General features: G+C 58.9%; 1 protein-coding gene across 3 annotated transcripts; it reads left to right on the top strand.

Moving 5' to 3' along the window:
* Window positions 1-942: 942 nt before the first annotated feature.
* MYO1C (myosin IC) lies at window positions 943-24,585 on the top strand. 3 transcript variants are annotated; one of them, XM_070478827.1, is made up of 32 exons: window positions 943-1,188; window positions 8,679-8,834; window positions 8,958-9,073; window positions 9,744-9,942; window positions 10,022-10,102; window positions 11,939-12,118; window positions 12,209-12,307; window positions 12,526-12,639; window positions 12,724-12,795; window positions 13,186-13,305; window positions 13,417-13,499; window positions 13,727-13,832; window positions 13,948-14,028; window positions 14,293-14,384; window positions 15,795-15,889; window positions 15,971-16,017; window positions 16,134-16,214; window positions 18,063-18,168; window positions 18,262-18,379; window positions 19,229-19,342; window positions 19,417-19,493; window positions 19,992-20,060; window positions 20,158-20,242; window positions 20,342-20,501; window positions 20,777-20,860; window positions 21,892-21,985; window positions 22,084-22,139; window positions 22,258-22,393; window positions 22,476-22,546; window positions 22,633-22,730; window positions 22,804-22,903; window positions 23,311-24,585. In XM_070478827.1, exons 1-32 carry the CDS (start codon window positions 1,114-1,116, stop codon window positions 23,335-23,337), a joined length of 3,192 nt encoding a protein of 1,063 aa, XP_070334928.1. In that variant the 5' UTR covers window positions 943-1,113; the 3' UTR covers window positions 23,338-24,585. The 3 variants fall into 3 exon arrangements, with proteins under 3 accessions (XP_070334928.1, XP_070334930.1, XP_070334929.1); XM_070478829.1 differs by lacking the exon at window positions 943-1,188 and adding an exon at window positions 2,016-2,114; XM_070478828.1 differs by lacking the exon at window positions 943-1,188 and adding an exon at window positions 7,081-7,284.
* The last annotated feature ends 1,465 nt before the right edge of the window (window positions 24,586-26,050 follow it).

The raw sequence follows: 26,050 nt of genomic DNA, 5'->3' as shown, positions 1-26,050 counted from the left end.
GTGTGCTGGGTCTCTGCGCCTGGCTCCACGGCTGATAAGGGCCATTGTGTGGCCGCCGGGATGATCCTGCCCTGGATAGATGTGCTTCCCGGAGGAAGGAAGGAAGCTCTGCTGGCCTTTCCTGGGCGGGGGAAGCTGAGGGGATGCAAGGAAGGGTGCCCGGGGGAAGGCGCCCGCCCGAGGGGCTGTCAAGGCCAGTGCGGGCCCACGGGACTCCACCCCTCCCCTTCCAGCATCTTCCTCTGGAAAGGTTGCTTTTGCCCATCCACTTCACCCTTCCTATAAGGAACGGCCAGAGACCTGAGGGCTCAGTCCCAGGCCAGGAAAGTGTCAGCTGTGATTTAGCAACAATAAAGATAGAAAAACAGGAACATTTGGGGGTGGGGAGCACTGAGGGTGCCATGGAAAAGTAGGGAGCAAGCAAGACGAAGGTTCCGCACGGCCGGCCGAGCAGCCAGGGACCAACATCTCAAGCCTTCAAGGCTCCAGAGGAGGGTAGGGTAGGGGCCTCCTCACAGTGCCCTCCTGCCTCTCCAGCTCCCTCTGCCCAACATGGTCAGTCCCCAGCAGCCCTGGCCTCTCAAACTCCAGCGGCTCACCTGCTGCTGCGGGAGGCAGGCAAGCTGGGGGGACACGCAGAAGGCGCAATGCCTAATGATGGCTCCTCTTGGCTCAGGGCAGGATGTACATTCTGTGGTCACTGTGCTCTCCAGCTGACATCGGTGAGAGGGCATCAGGAGAGGCCCAGTCATGTAGCTGCTGGAGGGGAACGGCCTTCTATCCTTTGACCTGGGTCCCCCAGGGGTGGCTGCATCAGCTCCTCTCGTTACCTGGGACAACAGGCATTTCCTCCATCCCTCAGCCCCTCCTCTTCCTGCCCCAACCCCGCTGGGCCAAGAGGCCTCCCAATCAGACCTGGGCTGCTCCAGCTGTGTCCTGAGGCACTGGACCAGACCCATCCCCTGGGGCTGGAGTTGAAGCTGAACCAAGCGGCCATCCCAGCGTGAGACCAGATTCCTGGTTCCGGGCACAGCCAGAGCCAGCGGGCAGGCAGGCAGGCCGGCTTTTGCTCAGAGGTCCCGGGGCTCGGCACACTGGCGATCCACAGGCGGAATGGCGCTGCAAGTGGAGCTCATACCTACCGGGGAGATCATCCGTGTGGTTCACCCCCACAGGCCCTGCAAGCTAGTAAGTTGGGATGCTCTGGGCTGGGAGGTGGGTGGGAGTGTCTCAGAAGCCCCCTCTCAAGCAAACTCCTTGGGGAAGAGGTGAGCAGTGGGGAAGCGTTCTGGTCCTTGGTAGGACGTGAAGGGACCAGACAAGAAGGGGTGAATGGAATGAAGGGCGATGGATTTAAGCCCACCAGGGGCAGAGTGTTTCAAAGTGGAGATCTGGGTTTGACTCCCTTCTCCTCCAGTTCCCTGATCCTCAGTTTGCCGGGCTATGAACTGGGCTAACAACACGTAGGTGACAGGGCCGCTCCGAAATCTAACAAACAGTGCGTGTAAAGTTCCAGGTGTATATAGTACAGGCTCAGGTTAATACCGCCCGGCTTTCCCATCTGGCTTGAAAAACTGACACTGGCCAGCTCAGAGCAGTAGTGAGGGTGGGGAAGGAGGATGAAGGGAGTCAGGCAGTCGCAAATGGGGAAGAACTGATTTGGCCTGGCAAGCAGGGGAGGGTCGGGTTTGCAAAGGCGCCCTAGGTTGAGAAAGGAGAAACATGTAAGACACCCCCTCACCCAGCACTGCAGCAAGTGGGCCAGGTCGTCGGCAAAGGAGGGTGCGTGCGTGTGTTTGTGTGTGTGTGTGTGTGTGTGTGTGAGAATGTGACGCGCCTCGTCCCGGGGAACGGGCTGCGGAGTGTGCTGCCTCAAGCCCCCCGCGGACACGGACGCGGGCCGGGGCCGGAGCCGGAGCACGGCCAAGGCCGGCCGGGGCGGGGCCGGAGGGTGCGCGCGCGCGCCGGGGCCTGGGCCCTGCCTGGGATGACGACAGGCAGCGGCTCGGCCCCGGGCGGGCCCTGGGCGGAGAGAGCGTGCCGGGGCCGCCGACTCCGGAGCCGGCCACGCCGCCTTGCCTGGCCCCCGCCCGCGCACCCGAGAAGCCGAGAAGGTGGGTACACAAGGCGCGAGGCGGGCCGCAGCCGCGTGGCCCGGGGGAGCTGGGTGCTCAGCTCGCGGGCAGGATGAAGAGGGTAAGCGGCCGGGCGGCGACCCAGTCCCAGAGCTACCGTGCGGAAGGCGAGGGTCGCCGGCCCAGGGATCGCGGGGGCTGCGGGTCTGCTCGGCACGGCCGCTGCGGGGGTCCCAGGACCCGGTGGCGCCGGAACTCGGCCTGTTGGAGACTTAGATTCTTTGCGGGTAACGTGAGGGCGTGAGAAGCGGCTGGGGCCGCGGGACTCAGGCACCCCGCGCGCCCTTTGGGGCCCTCGGGCAGCCTGCTCTGCCTCTGGGTTCCGGAGCAGCGGTCCGGGCCCCGCCCCTTCCCGTTCCCCGCCTCCGGGCCCTGGCGCGCGAGTGGCCCCTGTGTGTGTGCTGCGGCTGGGGGGCTCCGAGATGAATGAGAGAATGAATGGCTGGCCCACGGCCTATTCAACGCCCGGCACGCTCCGGCCTTCTGCTCACACTCCCGGGCTCTGTGATTCATTCATTCACGCAGGCTTCCGCGAGCAGTTTTTGAGCCCCCACTGTGTGCCTGCCTGAAGCGGGGGCAATCTCCTGGGAGAGACGGACTAGGAAACCTTCGATTAGAGCGGAATGCGACAAGGAGGGGGCTGTGTGTTTCGGGGAGTTAGGAAGGGGTTCTGGAGGAAGTGATACCTGAGCCGAGTCTTCAAGGATGACTAAGAGTCAGTCAGGTGGGGAGGGGGTTGGGTGCGAGGGCCAGGGAAGCTGCAGGTGCAAAGGCGAGAAGCTTAGAGCCGGGCGGCTGGTGGCGGCGGCTCGCGGAGCGCCTCTTGGCTGAGTGGGGTGGTGAGGGAGGCGTGGGGAGAGAAGGCACTGGAGAGGGTACCCCTGTGGGCCACACAGGAACTCAGGAGCAGTGGTAAACTGAGGACAGAGTGGGCGGCTGAAGTCCACAAACATCGGCCTGGCAAGAAGCAGTGGGTGTGCTTGGCATACGGAAGAGTAAACCTTCACTCTCTTAACATGAGACGTTAACTGATCGATTTGCGTTTGTAAATACCACAGGAGGCTGCAGGAAAATGAATTGGAGGAAGGCAGGGACGCCAGTTCGGAGGCTGCTTGCCTCGTCCAGGGGCAGAGCAGTGATGGAGGAACAAAGTGGGGGGGGGTGGTTGGCAGGTGGTGACTCCTCCGTGTGAGGAGCGGAGGGAGGAGGGCAGGCCTTTTGATGCCCGGCAGTGACAACTAGCTGGAGGTGCCTGTCTCCTCTCAACAGACGGGATATTGAACCAGGAGGATAGGTTAGGGGGCAAGGTGCTTTGTTTACTTCTACTGGACCCCCAGGTAGAAGCATCTGGCAGACAAAAGGCCCATGGTTCTGAAGCCAGAGTGTAAACCTTTGATTGGGGTCCAGTGAGATATCAGGTAGAACCCCTAAGTCCTCGCCTTTCCTTTTCATTCCCCCTTACAACAGTTCCCTTGAGTCTGGAACAGTCCTAGGTAGGGCAGCCTGGGCCCAGACCTAAGATATGTTTGATTAAAAAAAGAAAACTCAAGCACCTGTTCTGTGCCCAGCATGTGCTGGGGGTAAGATAGGCTATGGTTCTTTCTGCTGCCCCAACAGGCCGGAAGGCTACCCCCAGTGGAAATCAGTTTCTAGCGGCAATCTGGGAGTCCTCAGAACACCCTCTCCAGACCTCCATAGCCCTGGGCTGAAGGAACCCCTGAAGCTGCCCACTACCCTCCCAGGGGACAGGCTTGGGGGCACCTGGCCCATACTAGGTAACGGGGCTGAATAACCCAGGTCTGCTGGGCCTGCCCATCCCCGCTTTTAGGGGAAACCCCTCTCCAGATGGAAAGAAACCTAGAGACAGCCTTGGAAAATAAGTCCTGGGTCACTCGGGATGGGGCATAGCTGCATCCTAGCCTGCAACCAGCCCCTAGGTTCAGGGCCATGCTGGGGACTCAAAGATCATGGCCCACTCCCTAGCTGCTCTTCCCAAGGCCTACAGGTCAATACTCACACAACACAGTCAAAGGTGGCTACTAGGCACTGCAGTCACAGGTTCACTAAGGAAGGTCACAGCCTGGCAGGTAGCAGGTTAACCTGACAGAGAAGCTGGGAAAACCGCCAGGGCTAGGCAAGCGTCTCCCCCTCAGGCAGCCCGGCAGAAATAGACAGTGGTAGACTTTCCAGTTCCAATGCCACCCTTTCTTTTACTAGTCCTGGGATCTTGAACACGACGTTCGTCTACTCAGCCTCAGTTTCCCCGTCTGTAGAATGGGGGTAATAATCCAGACCTCAAGGCTCAGCTCGAGGGCATTGAAGGTAGTACCAGAAGACAGCGATTCGAACGCAGGAAGCGCCTGGCGCTGTAGCCCTGGTGTCTCTCACACCCTCGGCCCACCCACCACCCCACCCCACCCCACCCCACCCCCGCCTTTCTAACTCCTCTTCCCCTGGGGCGGGCGCTTCCGCCTAGCGGGGCGGGATGGTCTGTGGCGCTGGCCAGGGGCTGCGGGCTCGCCTGGTTTGCTTAGCCGCCCCCTCCTTCCGCCACCGAGTGTCGGCTGTGGGGGCGCCGGCGGGCATCCCGGGAATGCGGCAGAGCGGCTCGGGCGGGGGTGGCCGGCCAAACCCCTCGGTGCGCGGATTCCCCTCATTCCAGCCTCTAGCCGCGGCGGCGAAGCCACGCCCCCTTGCCAGCCCCTCCCCTCGGGCCCACGGGCCACGGCCAGCCGCACCAACCCGGTGCTTGCATGGCCCCCGGAGCCGTGCTCCCGGTGGGCACCGGCTGGACCCCCTTCCTCCCGTCCCCCAAGTACCTCCCCACTCCGGCTAGGCGGGAGGCTGAGTCCTCTCCGCGCTCTTTCTCCTTTCTGCATTTTCACCCTGGGGACCTCGCGGAGGGGGCCTCCTCCCGCCCAAAGCCCGAAGCTGGTGGCGTTTAAGACCCAGCCCCGCCCTTCCGCTCCCACCCATCTCCCAGCTGCGCGCTGTGGCGTCGGTCCCCTCGGTCCCTCCGGAGGGCCCCATCTCCCAGCTGGCGGCTCCCGCCGCGGGGTCCCGAGGCTCTGGCCGGGCTGTTGTTTTCAAAGTAATGAGCCTTCCCCAAGAGGCTGCAGACCGCACCTGCCGCCACCTCACTCCCTCCCCGGGGAGCCTAAGTCCAAGAGTGTCGGGCAGGCTAGGGCTTTGGGTCCTAACCCTGCTTTCTGTCCCCTAGGACAAAGTCAGCATCTGCATTATTGCACCTCTGGTTCCTTATGTCAGGTACGGTGGAGGTAAAGTTGGAGAGCTCTTTCTAACTGGCCGAGGGACACGCCTCAGGGGCTTTCCCTGCTAGATAACAAGTGTGACCTGTCTGACCCAGGACCTGGCTCTGTGTGTCTGCTCCCACTGGCTTCCCAGGTGACGCTAGTGGTAAAGGACCCGCCTGCCAATGCAGGAGACATTAGAGATGCAGGTTCTATCCCTGGGTGGGGAAGATCCTCTGGAGGAGGGCACAAGAACCCACTCCAGTATTCTTGGCTGGAGAATCTCATGGACAGAGGAGCCTGGTGGGCTACACAGTCCCTAAGTGTCGCAGAGTTAGACATTACTGAAGCGGACTTAGCATTGCATTGAAGGTCTGCTCCAAGCCTGTGCAGAGAGCGTCTGGCCAGAGAGGGCAGTGATATTTACTGAGGGTCTGGGAGGTGCCTGGGTGCCTTATCTTAGGCTTCTCAACAGCCCTTTGAGACAGAGGTTAGTCTCATTTCAAGGCTCTAGGAGAGGTTCCCCAAAGTGAAATGACCTGCTGGCAGTCATACCGCTTGTGAGAAAATAGCCCGGCCTTCAGGAAGCACTAGCCATCACACCGGGCTTCCCTGGTAGCTCAGACAGTAAAGAATCTGTCTGCAGTGTGAGAGACATGGGTTGGATCGCTGGGTTGGGAAGATCTCCTGGAAGCGGGCATGGCAATCCACTCCAGTAGTTTTGTCTGGAGAATCCCCACTGACAGAGGAGCCTGGAGGGCTACAGTCCATGGGGTTGCAAAGAACCTGACACGACTAAGTGACTAAGCACAGGCATTACACCCCCACCTGTGCTGGGATCCGAGCTAGAGTTGTCCCGCAGGCTGCTGCCCACTGCCCACCTAGAGCTCAGTGAGGATGGGGCTGCTGGAGGCTGGTTTGGGTAGCTGGAGGGTGTCCTGGGCAGAAAATATGGAAGGATCCAGAGAGACCAGAGAGGGAGTCCCGCCACCCAACAGAAGAAGGAGGTGAGGAGCCCCTGGGCACGGGGGGAGGAGGGGCCCCCTAGTCAGGGTGTCCCGGGTAGGGGGAAGGGTATTGCTCCGAATGCTGGAAATCTGGCCGTGGATTTCCCAGATGGAAAGCTGAGCCCTCCGTAGAAGCCCTGCACGAACGACGCTGGGCACAGGCGCCCTGTGGCCGTCTCCCTCCCTGGGGCGCATGTTCTGTGAACTCAAGAGATTTTCTTGGGACTTAAAGACGTGGGACCCACCCTCCAGAGAGTGTACAGGGTGGGGGTGGACAGTGTCCCCGCACCGAGGCTCCGCCTGCCTGGGCACGACGGCCGTATTTGGACATTTCGTTCTATTTTTAACTTTCCCGGGACTCGAGGTTGGGGTGAAGGGGGGAGGGAAATCCTGCTTCCTCCGGGACCCACGGGCCTTTCTGCCTAGTGAGTTGAGTCCCCTGCCTGGCCTAGTGCGCAGTGTAGACACAAGCCCGGAAGTGAGTTCCGGGTCGGTGTAGACGCGGCGGCCGCGCGGGTTCCGGGCCCCACCCCCGGGGAGAACCGACGACGTTCCCTCCTGGAAAACCTGACTCAGGCGGAGCCCCTGCCCAGCCGGGAGCCCCGCCCCCGCCGTCCCCACCCACGCCGCGAGATTTCCCCCCGCCCCCCGCCTGAGCGCCTGCCCCACCCCTACCAACTGGAGAGGAACCCCGGAGTCCGAGCCCCGAGCGAGGCGGGGGCGCCCGGGGAGCCCCACGCCTCCGAGCCTAGCGGAGGCGGAACGGGGGGCGGGCCGGCCCCTCCCTCGTGACGCCGCCGCCGCCGCCGCCGCCTCCGAGCCCCGGGCCGAGAGCACGGGCCGCGGAGACGGGCGCCGGGCCGAGCGGGCAGGATGCGCTACCGGGCGTCGGTGAGCGGGTTTGCGGGGCAGGGCCAGGGGGTCCCAGGCGTCTCTGACGGCCTCGTGGCGCCGCCTCGGCCCCGCCAGGAAGCGGGCGCGGCCCAGGAATTTCGGGTGGAAAACGTCCCGGAAAGTTGCAGGAGAGTGGAGGCCAGGCCGGGAGGGCCGCGAGGCGCTCGGACCCGGGCCGGGCCAATAACTCCCGGGGAAGGCTGAGAGCGCCCAGACCCGCCACCCAGAGGGCAAGGGGGCGGGGGCTTGGGTCAGATTTGGCAGCAGCTTCGGGACAGAATTAGAGGGGTGGGGGGGAGGGCGCTGAGGGGCAGGCCTAGAAGAGTCAGGGCCACGGCCAGACCCAAAGGGGTGCCCCCTGCCCGAGATCTGGGTGGTCTGCAGTTGGATGAGACCTGGTGGCCTCTTCGGGGATCTCCACCCCTTCCTACCCCTGCGGCCAGCTTGCTCTTTCTTCCCTGACCCTTGACACTCTTGGTGTCAGTTTCCTAGAGCTCTCAGACCCTTTTGAAGAGTGTGGTGAGGGGTGAGGGTCTTTTTGAGCCTGTGCTTCTTCCCACCCTCTGATGGGCTCTAGCTGCCAGCTGCTTTTTCCCTGGTAAAACCCCTGCTCCCTTGAGACTTCTCAGGAGTCCCAGTGGAGGAGGGTGTCTGGGGAGCCTGGCAGCTGGCCGGGAGGGTGTGGTTCCGCTCTGGGAGGGAGGGCCCCCTTCTGGGGTGAGTGGTGAGCCCAGCTGGGATGTGAGGTTCCCCTTGCCCCTGTCCCGGTGGAGTCTCTCTCCTGGGACCTGGGGCAGCCTCTTGTTGGGTCCCTAGACCCCCTCCCCCTGGAGATTTTGGTGAGTGAGAAGGGGAGAGACAGCCCCACCCTGCTTGTAGAATTTACTCCTAGTGATTTGTCCTACAAAGCACCTGTCACCCAAGGCCTAGAGCTAGGGTACTTGAGGTCACCTGGTCTACCTCAACTCCTCCTCCTTGGGATGCCTTCCACAGAGAGGAGGGGTTTTGTCCAAGGTCAACAGAGCATTCTTTCTTTTATTCTCATGACATCCCCTCCCCAACCCCTAACTTTCTCTACACAAAACCAGCCTCTCCCTGGATTCAGGGGCCTTGGCCCCATGTCCTCTGGGGCCTCTGCGTTCCAGTGGCCTGTGTTCAGGTCCCATGTGCCCCAGATGGTCTTTCTTCTGGGACCCATGTCCTCATGTCCCGTGTGCCAGCTTTCTGCCATCCGGGCCTTCTCTACCCAGCCTGGTGCACCCGTTTCCCAGGTGTTTCCTATGTTCACATGCCCTGGTTGCCCCCGCAGTCGTCCAGGCCATGGCGAAGAGGAGAAGAGGCCTTCCCCTACCCTGCCGCCTCTGACTCTCTCCCGTGGCCCATCCCTGCAGGCCCTGGGCAGTGACGGGGTGCGGGTCACCATGGAGAGCGCGCTGACCGCCCGTGACCGGGTGGGGGTGCAGGACTTCGTGCTGCTGGAGAACTTCACCAGCGAGGCCGCCTTCATCGAGAACCTGCGGCGGCGCTTCCGGGAGAACCTGATCTACGTGAGGCCCGAGTGGAAAGGCGGAGGGGGCTCTGGGGCCACAGATGCAGGGCTGCAGGGAGGAGGGGGGAGCGGCTCCGGGGCCTCTGGGAGAAACTTCTGAGCCTCCTCCTCCGACCCCCAGACCTACATCGGCCCCGTGCTGGTCTCTGTCAACCCCTACCGAGACCTGCAGATCTACAGCCGACAGCACATGGAGCGTTATCGAGGCGTCAGCTTCTATGAGGTTCCACCTCACCTGTGAGTGACACCCCCCCCCCCGCCCCGCTCCCCAGCATCACCACCTGAGATGATTCCACCCAATTTCCCACTTGGGATAAATCACAATTCACATCTCTGAGGAATACCCAGTCCTCACCCAAGGTGAATCTCTCCATCCCATCAGGATCCCCCTAGCCTCCACCCCAACTCACACCCAGGACTATTTTTTGGCCCTGCTGTGTGACTTGCAGGATTTTAGTTCCCCAACCGGGAATTGAACCTGTGCCCCTTGCAATGGAAGTATGGAGCCCTAACCACTGAACCATCAGGGAATTCCCACAGCTGTGACTTATTCTCCCAACACTACCTAGACATGGGCCTCCCACCTTAGTGACCCTCTGACCCGCACCTCTGAAGGACCTCCCAGCCCTACCTGTGAGTGACCTCAGTCTTCCCCTGAACGATTCCCAATCTCCTCACCCATGAGTGATCCCGTCAATTCTCCATCAGAATATGACTCTCATTCTCAGCTGTGAAGGATCTCCCTTGACCCACATCCTGGAGGGCTCACCTGTCCTCAAGGGTACACACCCTTGTGAACCCCACCCGACATGGGAATACCCACCCCCAGTCCCTCCTGCGGGATTCCCAGCCCCTGCAGCCACTCGGGCCCCTGCCCCCTAAGCTCCTGCCCCGGCCTCTGCTCCAGGTTCGCGGTGGCCGACACTGTGTACCGGGCACTGCGCACGGAGCGCCGGGACCAGGCAGTGATGATCTCTGGGGAAAGCGGGGCAGGCAAGACCGAGGCCACCAAGCGGCTGCTGCAGTTCTATGCCGAGACCTGCCCAGCCCCCGAGCGGGGTGGTGCTGTGCGGGACCGGCTGCTGCAGAGCAACCCGGTGCTGGAGGTGAGGGGACAGCAGCCCCTGGGGCTGGGAGGGGCAGGGAGAGGCCACCAGGCACCCCTCACACCCCGGCACTTTCTAGGCCTTTGGCAATGCGAAGACCCTCCGGAACGACAACTCCAGCAGGTTTGGGAAGTACATGGACGTGCAGTTTGACTTCAAGGTACCCATGGGCGGGGCAGGGCTGGGGGAACGGGATTCCCACGTGGCGGGCACCCACTGGCCCAGGTCTTTGGCACCAGCAAACATTTATTGAGCACCTTCTGTGTGCCAGACACTGTTGCGAGTGCTAGTGGCACAGCAGTGAAACAGAACAGACAGAAATCCTGCCTCCAGGGAGATAAAGAATCTGCCTGCAGTGCAGGAGACCCGGCTTCGATCCCTGGGTTGGGAAGATCCCCTGGAGAAGGGAATGGCAACCCACCCCAGTATTCTCGCCTGGAGAATCCCATGGACAGAGGAGCCTGGCAGGCTATAGTCCACGGGGGTCGCAAAGAGCAGACATGACTGAGTGACCAGCAGGGAGATAGTCCACAGAAAAATGTAAATTAGCCAACATATGTCACAGCAAAAAAGAAAATGAGGCAAGGGGAGGGGCATTGGCTGTTTGAAATAATGCAGATACAGTGGGCATAGAGAAGGTGGCCTTTGGTAAAGCCTTGATGGAGACAGGAATGAGTTGCACATATACCCAAGAGCGTCCAGGCAGAGGGCACTGCCAGTGCAGAGGTTCTGATGAACAAGATGCTGGATGTGTTCACAGACAGCAAGGAGGCCAGAATGGCTGGAGAAGAGAGCAAGGGGACAAGGAATGGAAGAGGACGCTTGGTGGTGTGGGTTCTTTTGGGTCTTTATAAGAACTTCTTTAAAACTCTTGGGTGGAAGTGAGGCCAGAGAGTTTTTGGGGATTTTTTGTTTGTTTGTTTGTGTGGTCATGCCCGCATAGCCTGCAGGATTTTAGTTCCCCAACCAGATATTGAACCCATGTGCCGTGCAGTGGAAGTGCAGAGCTTTAGCCACTGGATCACCTGGAAAATTCCTGTGTGTATATATATATATATATATTTTTTTTTTTTTTTTTTTAATTTTTGGCCAGGTCTCACGGCATGTGGGATCTTAGTCTCCCAACAAGGTATTGAACCCGTGTCCCCTGCAGTGGAAGTACACTGAAGTGTCAGGGAAGTCCCAAAAGTTTGAAAGAGAAGTGTGTTATGACCTCAGTTTCCTCTTAAAGTGGTTGCTCTGGCTGCTTTGTTGAGAATAAATGGTAGAGACTGAGGCTGAGCAAGGAAACGAGTTAGGAAGCTGATGATTATTAGATCTGGGTGACAGATGATGGTGGCTGGGCCCAGTCTGGTGACCATGGCTGGATTCTGGATACTCTGAAGGTTAGGGCAGCAGGATTGGCTATCTGATTGGATGTGAGGTGAGAGAGACAGGGAGGCTCCCAGGAGGACCACAGACTTCTTGGTCTGAACACCTAGAAGGGTGAGCAGGATGGGAAGAGGCAGCTGGTTTGAGGAGTGGAGACCAGGACTTGAGATTCAGACCTGTTGAGTTTAAGATGCTTATGGGACCTCCAGGTGTGAGCCATCAGGTAGAAAGGCCATGCATGCATGTGTGCTAAGTTGCTTCAGTCATGTCTGACTCTTTGCAACCCCGTGGACTGTAGCCCACCAGGCTCCTCTGTCCATAAAATTCTCCAGTCAATACTGGAGCAAACTGCCATGCCTTTCTCCAGGGGATCTTCCTGACCCAGGGATCAAACCCACATCTCTTGCATTGGCAGGAGGGTTCTTTACCACTTGTGCCACCTGGGAAGCCCAAGAAAGGGCTTAGCATCATTTCATAGAGGAAGAAATGCGGGCCAGGAGGGGCGACGTGTCTGAGCCACGCAGCCAGAGCTGAAATTCATACTCTGGAGGGCTGAGGGGGAAGGGGAAGATGGGCTATGTCCCCAGTTCCCCTGAGCAGTCACTGCATCCTGCCCGGCCTGCAGGGTGCCCCTGTGGGTGGCCACATCCTCAGTTACCTCCTGGAGAAGTCCCGCGTGGTGCACCAGAATCACGGGGAGAGGAACTTCCACATCTTCTACCAGCTGCTGGAGGGGGGTGAGGAGGAGACGCTGCGCAGGCTGGGCCTGGAACGAAACCCCCAGAGCTACCTGTACCTGGTGAAGGTGAGTAGAGGGGGGTGGGCAGGCAGAGCCAGGTGCCACCCAGGGAGCCCATCCAGCCAGAGCTGTAACCCCACTCTGCCCATGGCACAGGGCCAGTGCGCCAAAGTCTCCTCCATCAACGACAAGAGTGATTGGAAGGTGGTCAGGAAGGCTCTGACTGTCATTGACTTCACCGAGGACGAGGTGGAGGTGAGACCTCTGTTGGGGACCCACCCTTTCCTCCTGTCACCCCGTGAAAACCCCGGTCTACCTTTACAATCAGCTCTACTCTAGCTGCCTTCTCCTCTCACATGCCTTGCCCCCCACCGTTCCCAGCTCCTGCTGACCATCCACATGTGCCCTCCTGGGGCTCTCAGACCCTCCCATAACCCCCACCTGCCCCTCCCTGTCCCCTGACCCCCACCCAGGACCTGCTAAGCATCGTGGCCAGCGTCCTGCATCTGGGCAACACCCACTTTGCCGCCGATGAGGAGAGCAACGCCCAGGTCACCACCGAGAACCAGCTCAAGTACCTGACCAGGGTGAGGAGGCGAGCAGAAGGCAAGGGCAGGGCAGCTGGGGCGGGGGAGCTGCGCCCTCACCAGACCCACCCCCTTCCTTGGCAGCTCCTTGGTGTGGAAGGCTCAACATTGCGGGAAGCCCTGACCCACAGGAAGATCATCGCCAAGGGCGAAGAGGTGAGGCCAGGGGGTGGGGCTGGGGTGGGGGGCAGGTGTTCCAAGGCAGCCCCCACTCCCATCATCCCACATTGCCCTGGTCTGCTCAGCTGGTCCTCTCAGCACCAATGTTGGAAGCTTATAAGGCAGGTGGCTCAGAGAGGCACAGGGAGCTGGCCAAGGTCACACAGGAAGAGGGTGAAGCTGGAAGGCAGACTCAAACTCCAGGAATGAGACCTCTTGTTTCTCTACCAGTTTCCCTCTGGTAGGGCCACTGTGTCTTCCCTTGCCCCCCTGCCCAGCACCAGGCTCACTGGGGGCAGGGAGGGCAGAGTGATCGGTTTCCTGAGTCAGAGGGGCCAGAGGTGGGAAGGAACTGCATTCATCTCCCTGCTCACCCTCTGCCCGCAGCTCCTGAGCCCGCTGAACCTAGAACAGGCCGCATATGCACGGGACGCCCTCGCCAAGGCTGTCTACAGCCGCACCTTTTCCTGGCTGGTCGCGAAGATCAACAGGTCGCTGGCCTCCAAGGTGAGAGCTTGGCCCCTGCTGCTCCCGAGTTGGCAGGGAGGGCGGTCCAGGGAGGCCGGGGCTGAGAGCTGGCAATCGTGGGGACGCACACTCTTGGTCGGCTGGCCCTAGGATGCTGAGAGCCCTAGCTGGCGGAGCACCACAGTCCTCGGGCTACTGGACATTTACGGCTTTGAAGTGTTCCAGCACAACAGGTCAGCGCCCCCTGACTCGGCCTGTCTCTCCTGCCATCGTGTCCCCTGCCCTGGTCCTTCACCTCTCCCCTGGCCTCCCTCATTCCTGCCAATGACTTGCCAGCCGCTTGAGTCCCACTCTGTTTCTTCCCTCAGCTAGCACTGGGGCCTTGTTCTGCCCCTCCCCATCTTTCCTCGTCTAGCACCCCCCCCCCATATTACTGAGGATGCCTCTGTCTCCCTCACAGCTTTGAGCAGTTCTGCATCAACTACTGCAACGAAAAGCTGCAGCAGCTCTTCATTGAGCTCACCCTCAAGTCGGAGCAGGAGGAGTATGAGGCCGAGGGCATCGCGGTAAGTGCAGGCCTGCCCGTGGCCGGCCCCAGTGCAACCAAGATCAAGGTCTGGGTATCCCCAGGGGAGGTGCTGTGACCCCATGGTGATGCCTCCCTCCCCTTGTGCCCCTCAGTGGGAGCCAGTCCAGTATTTCAACAACAAGATTATCTGTGACCTGGTGGAGGAGAAGTTCAAGGGCATCATCTCCATTTTGGTGAGGCATCCGCTCCTCCAGGGCCTTGGGTTGGGGGCTGGGCAGGATGTGTCACCCCTTTCCCCTGGCTCTCCCAGCCTGTCCGCAGTAGGCTGAAGTCCTCGGTGCCTGCCGAGGGTCAGAACAGGGCTGTGTGTGAGTGGTGAGGGGAGGCGCTGGCCAGCCCTGGGAGTGTCTGCGCCTCCCTCGGGGGGCCCCTGAGTCCCGGTGCTCTCTGGTCCCTCCCCTACACGCACCCCTCACCCTCTGCCACCACCCACCCAGGATGAGGAATGTCTGCGTCCCGGGGAGGCCACGGACCTGACCTTCCTGGAGAAGCTGGAGGACACAGTCAAACACCATCCACACTTCCTGACGTGAGTGGGACTGGGGGTTGTCCTGGGCCAGAGCCTGTGGAAGCCTGGGAACCCCCTCACGCATAAAGTGCCAGCCACAAGGAGGTGACCAAGGGAGGTGCCAGCGAAGGCCAGGCACCCGAACTGCAGCTCCTGGCGCCTCCTGAGTAAGAAGCCAGGACCACCACTTCCTCCTCAACCTGCTCAAGAATGAAACTTGCTAAGGTTTTTTTTTTTTTTAGCCTCCTTACTTGGAAATTCCTTTTTATTTAAGGAATCCCCTAAAGCGGGATGAGGGGAGAAAAGAAACAAGCCCCTCTGTCCCAGCTCCGCCTTGCATATTTTGAGCATATCACCTTCTCTAATTAGAAGCAACCCCTGGAGGAGGTTTTACTGAGACTCACAGAGGTGCAGCCCTTTGCCGGAGATTATCTCACATCAAGTCCAGAGCTGGGCCTCAGGCCCAGTCAGGGATTGAACCTGACTCCCAGCCATGAAAGCAGAGTCCTAACCACTGTACCGCCAGGGAATTCCTGAGCAATTTTTTTTCAGGGCGAGCAAGCAAGGAACCTGTTTGTTCTCATTCCCTATGGCTGCAGCAGGGGTCCCAGTAAAGCCTTGCCTGAAAAAAAAAAGAAAGAAAAACATATTTTTTTCTGTTTGTAAAGAGAACATCCCTCCTCAGAGAAAAGTTGGAACGTGTGCAAAAGCCACTTGTAATCCTGTCACCCAGAGGTCACCACTGTTAATAATTTGAGACGTTTTCTTCCTGCCTTTTTCTGTATATATTTTTTTTCTTTTTTGCGGTTGAGAGCTTATTGTATATAGGACTCAGGATAATGTTATATCCTGAGTATCTTCCTGTATCATCAAACAGAAAACTTTCCTCAAAACACTTCCTCTGGCGGCTCTAACACACAGACACACCACTGCTCTCACCCGGCCTCTCGGGGCCCTGTCCAGCCTCTGGGTTTCTGCTGGGAAAACAGAATATCTATCTCTGGGCCTTAAATCTCTGCCTGGTCTCTCTGGATAGTTGCTTGGAATTCTTCTTTAAAAGTAGAAAATGGGTTAAAGGGTATAAATATGCTTAAGGCCTAAGTAGTCTCTTGGGGGCTGATTCCATTGCTAAAGTGTAGCGGGCAGCACTCAGCGCTCTGAGCAGAGCCACGCAACAGCCAAAGGCAACACCAAATCACCCTCCACCCTGCGAGCCCTGGCAGCGTGGAGGCTGAGGTCCCGGTCCTGGCGCTGTGTGACCCCGGACGAGGCCGTCTGCCTCTCTGAGCCTCTGTGATGGCCTCTGTGTGGGAGGAGGCCCCGCCCTGCCGGTTTCCTACTGGATGCCTGGTTCCTCTCTTGAAGTCTCTTGGGCAGACAGGGGCATGGCTCAGGCCAGTGGTTGGCAGCTTCCTCTCCCTGTCGCCCCAGGCACAAGCTGGCTGACCAGCGGACCAGGAAATCTCTGGACCGCGGGGAGTTCCGCCTCCTGCACTATGCTGGGGAGGTGACCTACAATGTGACGGGTGAGGACCCTGGGGCTGTGTCCCCCCGGGAGGGCTGGGAGAGGGGCTCTGCCTCCCCTCACGTCTGCTCTCTCCCCTCAGGGTTTCTGGATAAAAACAACGACCTTCTCTTCCGGAACCTGAAGGAGGTAAGGAGGACCTCCAGGGGGAGGGCTGGGGGTCTGGGCTCTGAATGATCTCTGTCCCAGAAAGCTGACCAGCCTGTCCCTATGCTTCCACTGTGACCCCTGCCCTGCCCTCACAGACCATGTGCAGCTCAGAGAATCCCATTCTGAGCCAGTGCTTCGACCGGAGCGAGCTCAGCGACAAGAAGCGGCCAGAGACGGTGTGAAGGCGGTGGGACCCCAGGGGGTGTGTGTGTGCACACGTGAGCGGGCCCGGTGCCTGCTTGAGCTGGGAGTTGGCAGTGTGTGTGTGAGTTCATGTGTTTGCTGGTGCCTGGGTGCACATCTGTGTGTGTCTGGGAGGCTGCCCGTGGGTACATCTGTGCCTACTTTGATGGGTGTCTGGGTGTGTAACGTCTCTAAGTGTGGATGCACGTATGTATACCTGTGTCTGTGTGGGCCCTTGCATGCATTCACTCCCCTGCAGCAGACACTTGTAGTGGACATTACTGGGTGCTTAGGATACAAAAATGAACACACGCTGTCCTAGAAATGTGCATGGGGTGCTGTGGAAACTTACAACAGGGAGCAGCAAATTGCCTGTGGAAGTAGAAGAGGGGAAGGGAGTCAGGGAAAGCTTCCTGGAGGAGGAAGCATCTGAGATAACTTGGGAATGAGTAGATGCTTGTTAGACATATGAGAGGGCCCTGCAGAGCCCCACACAGGAACACAGTCCAAAAAACACCAGGAAGTGGACCACAAAGTGCCATTTTCAAGGAGAGCAATGGGAAGAAGGCAGATCTGGCCAGTGGTGCCAGACAGGGGAATGCTCCATGCAGTGAGCTGTGCATAGAGGTGTGGCTGCCAGGCTTGGCAGGGGGAGGGTCAGGGCAGCCAGGACGAGCAAGGTCAGGGAGAGGTGGAAGCCAGGGAGCTGCAGGCCAAGACTTGCTGGCAGGGAGGCCGCAGAGGCAGAGTGTTGCCCAGAGTCTGACTCCCTGGGACCCTGTCCTGGGTTCCCCAACCCCACCCCTTCCCTGATTGTTCTCAGCCCCACCCTTGTGAGGACACACCCACTCCTGTCCAGGCCTCTCCAGCAAACCAGAGTTCCATTGACCTCCTCCCAGGGACCTGCAGCTACTCCAGACCCCACTAGTCTATGATGCACCCTGACTGTCCATGTCCCAGGCATGCATCTCCTGTTTCCCTAACTCAGGGCAGGGACCACCCTCCACCCAGGCCTGAAGGACAGAAGCCTGGGCCGCATCCCTGATTCCTTAGCCTCCCCCATTGCCCTCATTCTAACAGCTGCTGGATACTGCCCGTTTTTGCTGCCTGAAAACCCCTTCCTTTCAGCCCCTCCCTGTAACCCTTATTCCAGTTCTAGCCCTCTGAGCCAGTCAGCCTCCTCCCTGGTCTTCTGTCTTCCCACCTGTTCTTACCAACCACCCTCCACCTGTGTGCTGTAGGGATACTCCAAAAGGCAGATCTGTTCCTGTTCCTCTCTCCCTCCAGGTTCCTCTTTGGCTCCCTATTTCCCTCAGGATAAAGTTCAGTCTCCCTAATGTGGTTCCTGAGTCCTACCATGCTCCTGCCTCTCTAATGCTCTTTTTCACTCCCCTCCTAGTTCCTTGCATGGCTTGTAGTTCTCTGTGTACATCAAGCCTTTGCTCGTTCTGTTGCTCTGCCCGAATGCCGTTCCTGCCTCTCTTCCTTCTGGGTGTCTCCTACTTGTCCTTTCATTCTCAGCTGAAGGGTTATTTCCCGAAGACCCTTCCTGCCACCCCCTACCCCACAGACAGAAAACTTGTAACATTTCACTTGGAAATGCTGCCCCATCTTCATCAGCTTCAGAAATCTGACCTTTGCGGATGCTGGGATAAAGAGTTATAATTTAAAAAAAAAAAAAAAAAAGGTCCACAAAGGGCAGGGGCAGATGTGGGAACTGGGGGTGTTTTGCCCCAGGGAGGGGTGTCTGCGGGGTTCTGCGCAGGGAGGGGCATTTGCAGGGGTCAGTGGCCTCAGCCCAGTTGCCACCAACCTTCCTGTTGTTCATCTTGGCTGACCAGGTGGCCACCCAATTCAAGATGAGCCTCCTGGAGCTGGTAGAGATCTTGAAGTCAAAGGAGCCTGCCTACATCCGCTGCATCAAGCCCAATGACTCCAAGCAGCCCGGTAGGCCCTCCGCCCAGTAGGCCGGTGGGGGCTGGGCCTCCCCCGCAGAGGCCGGTCAAAGCCCGCTGACCACCCGGTGATCTCTTCCCCCAGGCCGCTTTGATGAGGTGCTGATCAGGCACCAGGTGAAGTACCTGGGGCTGATGGAGAACCTGCGCGTGCGCAGAGCCGGCTTTGCCTACCGCCGCAAATACGAGGCTTTCCTGCAGAGGTGGGGGCGGGGCCTGGCGCAGCGCCAGGGGGAAGGGGTGGGCGGGTCGGAGCCTCCGCGATCTTGGGCGGGAGGACAGCCCTCAGCTGCGGTGGGAGCCACGCCGGGGGGGGCCCTCCATGCTGCAGGCCTAATGTTAAGCTTGAGAGGGCAAAGGCCAGCCCTCCCCACGCCCAGGCCCTGCCGTCACAGAGCAGCTGGTCAGGGGTCCAATGAGGCACGCATTCACATACCTATCGCAGTGGAGACAGTAAAAGCCTGTGATGGAGACAGACTTTGCAGTCAGCTCAGAAAGCAACTTCGTGGTTATCCCGAGTCAGGGGTCTGAGGAGTCACCAGGCGTGTCTTTCTAGGCCCTGTGACCTTAGGCAGATGTTCAGTTCAGTTGCTCAGTACGACTCTTTGCAACCCCATGGACTGGAGCATGCCAGCCTCCCCTGTCCATCACCGACTCCTGGAGCTTACTCAAACTCATTCCATCGAGTCGGTGATGCCATCCAACCATCTCATCCTCTGTTGGCCCCTTCTCCTCCTGCCTTCAATCTTTTCCCAGCATTAGGGTCTTTTCTAGTGAGTCAGTTCTTCACATCAGGTGGCCAAAGAATTGGAGTTTCAGCTTCAGCATCAGTCCTTCCAGTGAATGTTCAGGACTTATTTCCTTTAGGATTGACTGATTGGATCTCAGATTAGAAACCTCAATTTTCTCATCTTTAAAGTAGGGGTAGTAACAGAGCTACCTCCCAGACTTTCTGTGACCTGAGAGTCAGTGGGACCAGGAAAGCTGGTCTGGGCTCCCAGAGCACTGGTGGGGGGTGGGGGCGCTGGGTACATTTCTGCTCCTGTCACCAGGTACAAGTCACTGTGCCCAGAGACATGGCCCACGTGGACAGGACGGCCCCAGGATGGGGTGACTGTGCTGGTCAGGCACCTGGGCTACAAGCCAGAAGAGTACAAGATGGGCAGGTGAGTGGCGCCCATGCCCGGGGATTGAGGGGTACTGGGTGGCAACCAGGAGCTGATCACTGCTGCCCTCCCAGGACCAAGATCTTCATCCGCTTCCCCAAGACCCTGTTTGCCACAGAGGACGCCTTGGAGATCCGACGACAGAGCCTGGGTGAGAGAAGGGCCCCACCCATCCTGGCCAGTGGGGTCCATTCTGGGAAGCGGGAAAGAAATCGCTGTATTCAGGCTTCTTCTCCGGGATGTCTGCCATGTCCACATTGGGCTGCCCGCCTCGTCTGCTCCCGGATACACACTCAGCATGTTCCCATGTTGCTTTGCTCCCTCCCTTGCTCTTTCTTTTTTTTCTTTTGGCTGTTCTGGGTCTTTGTTGCAATGCGCAGGCTTCTCGGTGGCAGAGCTCAAGCTTAGTTGCCCCACGGTCTGTGGGATCTTCGTTGCCCAACCAAGGATCGAACACGCGTTCCCTGCATTGCAATGTGAAGTAGTAACCACTAGACCAGCCCTCGCCCTTTCCTACTCTCCTTCACTTATTTATCCTCCACTCGAAGCTGGTTCAGCCACTCCCCTTACTCATTGAGCTCTTAGCAGGGCCAGGCCCCCAGCTGGGTCCCCTGTGCTCTGGCCAAGTGACTCTCTTTCCCAACCACAGCCACGAAGATCCAGGCCGCCTGGAGGGGCTTTCACTGCCGGCAGAAATTCCTGCGGGTGAAGCGATCAGGTTTGGGCGCCCAGAGGCCTTCAGGACGGTGGGGACTGGGGCTAGGGTGGGCCACCAATGGGAAGAGATAGAAGTCAGCCATTTGTGGTCTCTGCAGCCATCTGCATCCAGTCGTGGTGGCGAGGAACGCTGGGCCGGAGGAAGGCGGCCAAGAGGAAGTGGGCGGCACAGACCATCCGGCGGTGAGCACTGGGCGCCACGCAGGGGGTGCAGAGCAGAGTGTGGGGGCAGGTCCGCTACCAGGGTTCTCACCTCCGCCCATGTCGGACCCCCACCCCCAGGCTCATCCAGGGCTTCATCCTGCGCCACGCGCCCCGTTGCCCCGAGAATGCCTTCTTCGTGGACCACGTGCGCACCTCTTTTCTGCTCAACCTGCGACGGCAGTTGCCCCGGAATATTCTGGACACTTCTTGGCCCACGCCCCCACCTGCCCTGCGTGAGGTCCGTGGGCTCTCCCTGCTGACTGGGGGACCACCAACTCACCCAGCGGAGGGACCTAATAACCATGTGACCTGAGGAGCCATGGGAAGGGAAGGGACCTGGAGCTGGGCCGCGGAGAGCGAATTCTCTGCAGAGAAACAATTCAGGAATGGAAGGGTGGTCCAGGTTGAGGGGGTGTCACTTAGGCCAAGGTCCCATGGTGGGCACATGCCTGTTGTCTGCAGAGGGAAGGGAGCCAGGCTGCCTGGGTGCCCTGACCTCCCTCTTGCCCACAGGCCTCAGAGCTGCTGCGGGAGCTGTGCCGGAAGAACATGGTGTGGAAATACTGCCGGAGCATCAGCCCCGAATGGAAGCAGCAGGTATGGGGCTGGGAGGCAGGTACCAGGGGACTAGGGGGGTGGGGTGCAGTGCTGGAAGAGAGCTGGCCTGGAGGACCTTTGCCCCGACTTACCGTGCAACCTTGAATTGATCCAGGCCCCTTTCTGGCCTCATGTATGAGGCGGAGGCTGGAATAGATTTTGCAAGGCAAATAGAGTTTATCTTCTAGAGCAGCTGCACTGGTCGAGGCTGCCCAGAGTCCTGTGTTGAAAAGGCTGCAGCGTTGGTCTGTTAGAATAGTTCCAGAGAGAGACATTGGTGACCAATGGGCCTTGTATTTGCCAACTTGATATCAGATGATAATGAAGGACCCATCCAGCAGAGTTAATTGCAGTAGTTTGTGGGTTTTTTTTGCATAATTTTATTTATTTTTGGCTATGCTGGGTCATCATTGCTGTGCTCAGGATTTTCTCTAATTGCAATGAGTTGGGGCTGCTCTCCAGCTACGGTTCCAAGGCTTCTTGTTGCGGTGGCTTCTCTTGTTGCGGAGCACAGGCTCTAGGGCTTCAGTAGTTGTGGTTCCTGGCCTCTAGAGCACAGACTCAATAGTTGTGGCACACCACAGGCTTAGTTGCTCCAAGGCATGTAGGATCTTCTCAGATCAGGGATTAAAGTGGTGTTCCCTGCATTGCAAGGCAGATTCTTAATCACAGGACCACCAGGGAAGCCCCACAGTAGTTCTGAGTATTAGTATCAGCCAGCTTTAAGATCTCAGGCCAGAGCTGAATCTCAGGGACTCCAGGGCCTGTGATGATGGGAATAACCCCCGAAGTGGGGCCTGGACCCTGACAGCACTATCATGACCCTTCTGGAGAGGCCTCTGCCTCAGTTGGTAGGGATCGGGAGAGAAGGGGCTGAAGGGGAGTGTTGGCAGCAGGGCTTAGCCTCCTGCTGTTGGGGCCAGAGAGTGGGTGAGGGAGGCGGTCTCAGCTCCTGTCTCAGCAGGCTCCTGCTCTGCTCTGACAGCCCCACCTCTCTGACATCCCCCACCTCCCTGCTATTGTCTCCTCAGCTGCAGCAAAAGGCTGTGGCAAGTGAGATCTTCAAGGGCAAGAAGGACAATTACCCCCAGAGTGTCCCCAGACTCTTCATCAGCACTCGGCTTGGTAAGCCCCCGCCCCTCCAGTGCACAAACCTTCCATCAGCAGCCTGGTCCCCTCTCTCCTCCGCTCACTCCCCGTTTACTCTCCTATCTGGGCTGCAGGTGCAGATGAGATCAACCCCAGAGTGCTGCAGGCCCTGGGCTCGGAGCCCATCCAGGTGAGACCCTGCTGGCAGCCCTCAGCCCCACACAGTTCTGCTGCCCGAGGGCTGCGTGGGCGGGGGTCAGGGCCTGGGCAGGGGGTGAGGAGGCCCCTCACCCACCCTCTGTCCCCAGTACGCGGTGCCCGTCGTGAAGTACGACCGCAAGGGCTACAAGCCGCGCTCCCGGCAGCTGCTGCTGACGCCCAACGCCGTGGTCATCGTGGAGGACGCTAAGGTCAAGCAGAGGATCGAGTACACCAACCTGACTGGTGAGCCTGAGTCCAGGTTGGGTCCAGAGAGGGGGCCCTGTTCTGCTCCTTGATCCCTGACCTCTGCCCTTTCCTCCCCCAGGAATCTCCGTCAGCAGCCTGAGCGACAGCCTCTTCGTGCTGCACGTGCAGCGTCAGGACAATAAGCAGAAGGTGCCCCTCGGGGACTGGGCGGCAGGGAGGGCATGGGCCTCTAAGTGCTGGGCAGGGCCTGACCCCGTCCCTCTGTGGCCCCCCAGGGGGACGTGGTGCTGCAGAGTGACCACGTGATTGAGACCCTGACCAAGACGGCCCTCAGTGCTGACCGAGTGAACAACATCAACATCAACCAGGGCAGGTGAGGCGGGGAGGGCTGCTGAGCGGGCCGAGCGTGCACAGCGGGCAGGCCTCACGCGCCCGCTTCTCTCCAGCATCACGTTCGCAGGCGGGCCCGGCAGGGATGGCATCATTGACTTCACACCTGGCTCGGAACTGCTCATCACCAAGGCCAAGAACGGGCACCTGGCTGTGGTGAGTGTGGGACCGGGGCAGAGCCTCTGGGGGCCAGGCCGTCCTCCCTCAGCCGTCCTGGACAGAGCCTGGGCACCTCACTGTGGGTCTCGATCCAGAGGGCACCCTTTATCCCATTGCCCACTGAGCACCAGAGACCAGTGCAGAGGGTCATAAAGAGGGCAGCATGGGGAGGTGGGGGAGACCGAGGAGGCAGGGGTATGCTGCTTGGGAAGAGAGGCCCACTCTTGTCGGGGCAGAGAGCCCTGTGGGAATAGGATCTAAGGTCCGAGTCTCCAGCACCGAGGCCTCCAGACTTCCCTCCTCCCCTCCCTCCATATACTACCAGGTATCTAACTCACCAAGACAAGGGCCTGGACCACCTCTGCTTCCTGCTCACCACTGGGCTTCTCCCCTGGTCCCCACAGGTGGCCCCACGGCTGAACTCACGGTGATGAAGGCGCCCACTGGACCCCTCCCACCTCCTAGTGCTTCGCTCATCCCCTCCTCCCTTCCCAGCTACCAAAGACTCGAGCTTCCAGACAGGGACCCAGGGACACCTCGAAGCCCACCGACAAATTCCCGCCTCCAGCTCGGCTCTCTCTCTCGAAGGGGGGGAGGGGGCGGCAGGGGCGCAGGAAGCTGCCCCAGGAGTGGGCCAGGCCGGGCCACAGCAATAGGAAGAGCCGGGGCCAGAGGCAGCCACGCCAGCCCCACTGCCAATGCCAAATATTTGAGAGAAGGGAACTTTTGCTGAGGTTTTTCTCTGAGATTTTTTGATGCTTTATAGGAAACTATTTTTTAAAAAAGCCATCTTCCCACCCGCACCCTCCCCACCCCCCCGCCGCCCCACCACCACCAAGACACACTGGATGTGTTTTCCCTGACTCAGCAGGGCAGGGAATGTGCTGAGAGGGTGGGCGATCTGGGCCCTGGTGCCCTCTTCCCTGCCCAGGCCCCCCTCTCCTCCCTGTTCCCGTGGCACCTTGTCTGTCTGTCTGCCTGTCCACCTGTAGCCCACTCCAACATCCCCCTGGGGGCTAAAACCACCCTTGCCTGCCTCTCCGTCCAGCCTTAAAAATGCCCTTCTAATATCAGCCCAGCCTGAGGACATCCTGGAGTAAAGGCGGGACTGTCAGAGCGGAGGATTTGGACAACTGAGAGATCACCTGGTCGAGTCTTCTGGTGTGACGGAGCAAGAGATAGAGGCACGAGAAGGGAAGGGACTTGCCCAAGGTGATCCAGCAGGTTGGGGCAAAACCAGACTGTCCTCAGCACACACCTCACTGCCTCTCCCCGGGACTGGGGGCCCCGTGAAACAGGCTCATGTCTTAAGGGTGCATGTGGCTTCCTGACCAGCAATCAGCCTTGGGGGCCACCAGCTGGGAGGAGCACTCCCACCTGAGTCCATGCCTTAGGATGACAAACACCTTACCCATGTACTCTGGCCCCAGGTTACAGACGCAGGGCCTTCACTGGCTCCTGACCCTGCTCCCTATCCTGGGGGCCTGGGGAAGGGGCTGGCCTTGGGAGGAGCTGCAGGGGCATCACCTCTTTCTGCTGCTTCTCCCCTACCCCCACCCCCAACTCCCCAGAGGGCCTGGGGGCTGCCCAGCTGCCTCTGCCCTCCTGCGGGTCTCAGCCCACTGCTGACACTTCTGCAATCCAGAGAAACACTAAATAAAGCAATATGTGTTTGCCAACATCGGTCTCCTTGTGAATGTTAGTAAAGGGAAGGACTTCCCTGGTGGTCCAGAGGTACGGACTTCCCTTCCACTGCAAGGGGCATGGGTTCAAGTCCTAGGCAGGGAACTAAGATCCCACAGGCCACTTGGTGTGGCCAAAAAAAAAAAATAAAGAGAAGGGAGAAGACCCCCTAGAAGGCAACCAGGGGTCTTGTATTACTCTTTTTTTCCCCAAACTTTTTATTTTGTACTGGAGAATAACCAGTTAACGATGTTGTGGTAGTTTCAGGTGAATAGCAAAGGGTCTCAGCCATATATATATATATACATGTGTCCATGCTCCCCCAAACCTTCCTCCCATCCAGGCTGCCACGTAACGAGCAGAGTTTCAGAGTTCTATACTCTGAGTAGGTCCTTGGTTATCCACTTTTAAAAATTTATCTTTGTTTTTGTTTTTCTTATTCTTTCTGGGTTATCCATTTTGAATAGAGCAGTGTGTACGTAACCTTTCTAAAGCCCCTAACTATCCTTTCAGGGGTCTTGTATTATAAATTTTTGCCTTGTCCCCAGAAGGAGGCTGGGCTCCCTCCCTGGGGCAAAGGGCAGGAGTGGTCAGCAGCTGCAAGGTGGCCTTGCTCTTTCACTGACTGTCCACAGAAGGGCCACTCAACCTGGTCCTTCCAGGGGGCAGGGGAGGGGGAAGCATCACACAGTGCCTGCCATGTGGCCCTTAGCCCAGCAGGCAGGGCTGGCAGATGGAAACACGGCCCAGCTGGGAAGTACAGGCATCAGGGGCACACTGGTGAGAAGCTGACTCAGGTGGGGGTGAGGGTTGCAAACACTTCACAGAGAAGATGACATTTGAGGTCATCCATCTCAAAGGACAGTCTGTGAACTCCCCTGCAAATGACAAACCAAATGCAAAGTGGCTTGAGCAGAAAAGGACATCTATTAGCATTAGCAACCTAACAGTTCCAGGGTAGGTCGGCTTCCAGGCGCTCACTCTCGGGTACGTGTCTGGCGGCTTCATTCTCAGGCCCACTCTCCCCTTGGGTGTGGTGGCAGCAGCAGCCGTAGGCAGCCCCAGGCTTTGGTGATTCAGCCTCGGAAGCAGAAAGTATCTCTTAGTGATTTGAAAGTCTCAGAGGGGCTTTCCACGTGGCTCAGTGGTAAAGAATCCGCATGCCAATGCCGGAGACACTGGTTCAGTCCCCGATCTAGAAGGATCCGACATGCTGCAAAGCAACTCAGCCCAGGAGCCACAACTACTGAGCCCACGTGCTACAACTATAGAGAAGTCTGTGCAGCAACGAAGACCCAGCACAGCCAAAAATAAAATAAAAAGGAAAGTCTTAGAGCTGATTCTCAGTGCACCAGCTTGAATGAGATGCTCTCCCCTGCCCCAACAGGTGTAGTTAAGGAGCAGAGCTCATTCTGATATATGCCTACTGGCCCTGGGTCACGTGCCTGCTACCTCTCAAGA

The sequence above is a fragment of the Odocoileus virginianus genome, chromosome 17, assembly GCF_023699985.2.
Source record: "Odocoileus virginianus isolate 20LAN1187 ecotype Illinois chromosome 17, Ovbor_1.2, whole genome shotgun sequence".
Lineage (NCBI taxonomy): Eukaryota > Metazoa > Chordata > Mammalia > Artiodactyla > Cervidae > Odocoileus > Odocoileus virginianus.
Note: the sequence above shows the minus strand (reverse complement) of the source record. Positions and strands in the feature narration are given on the sequence as shown.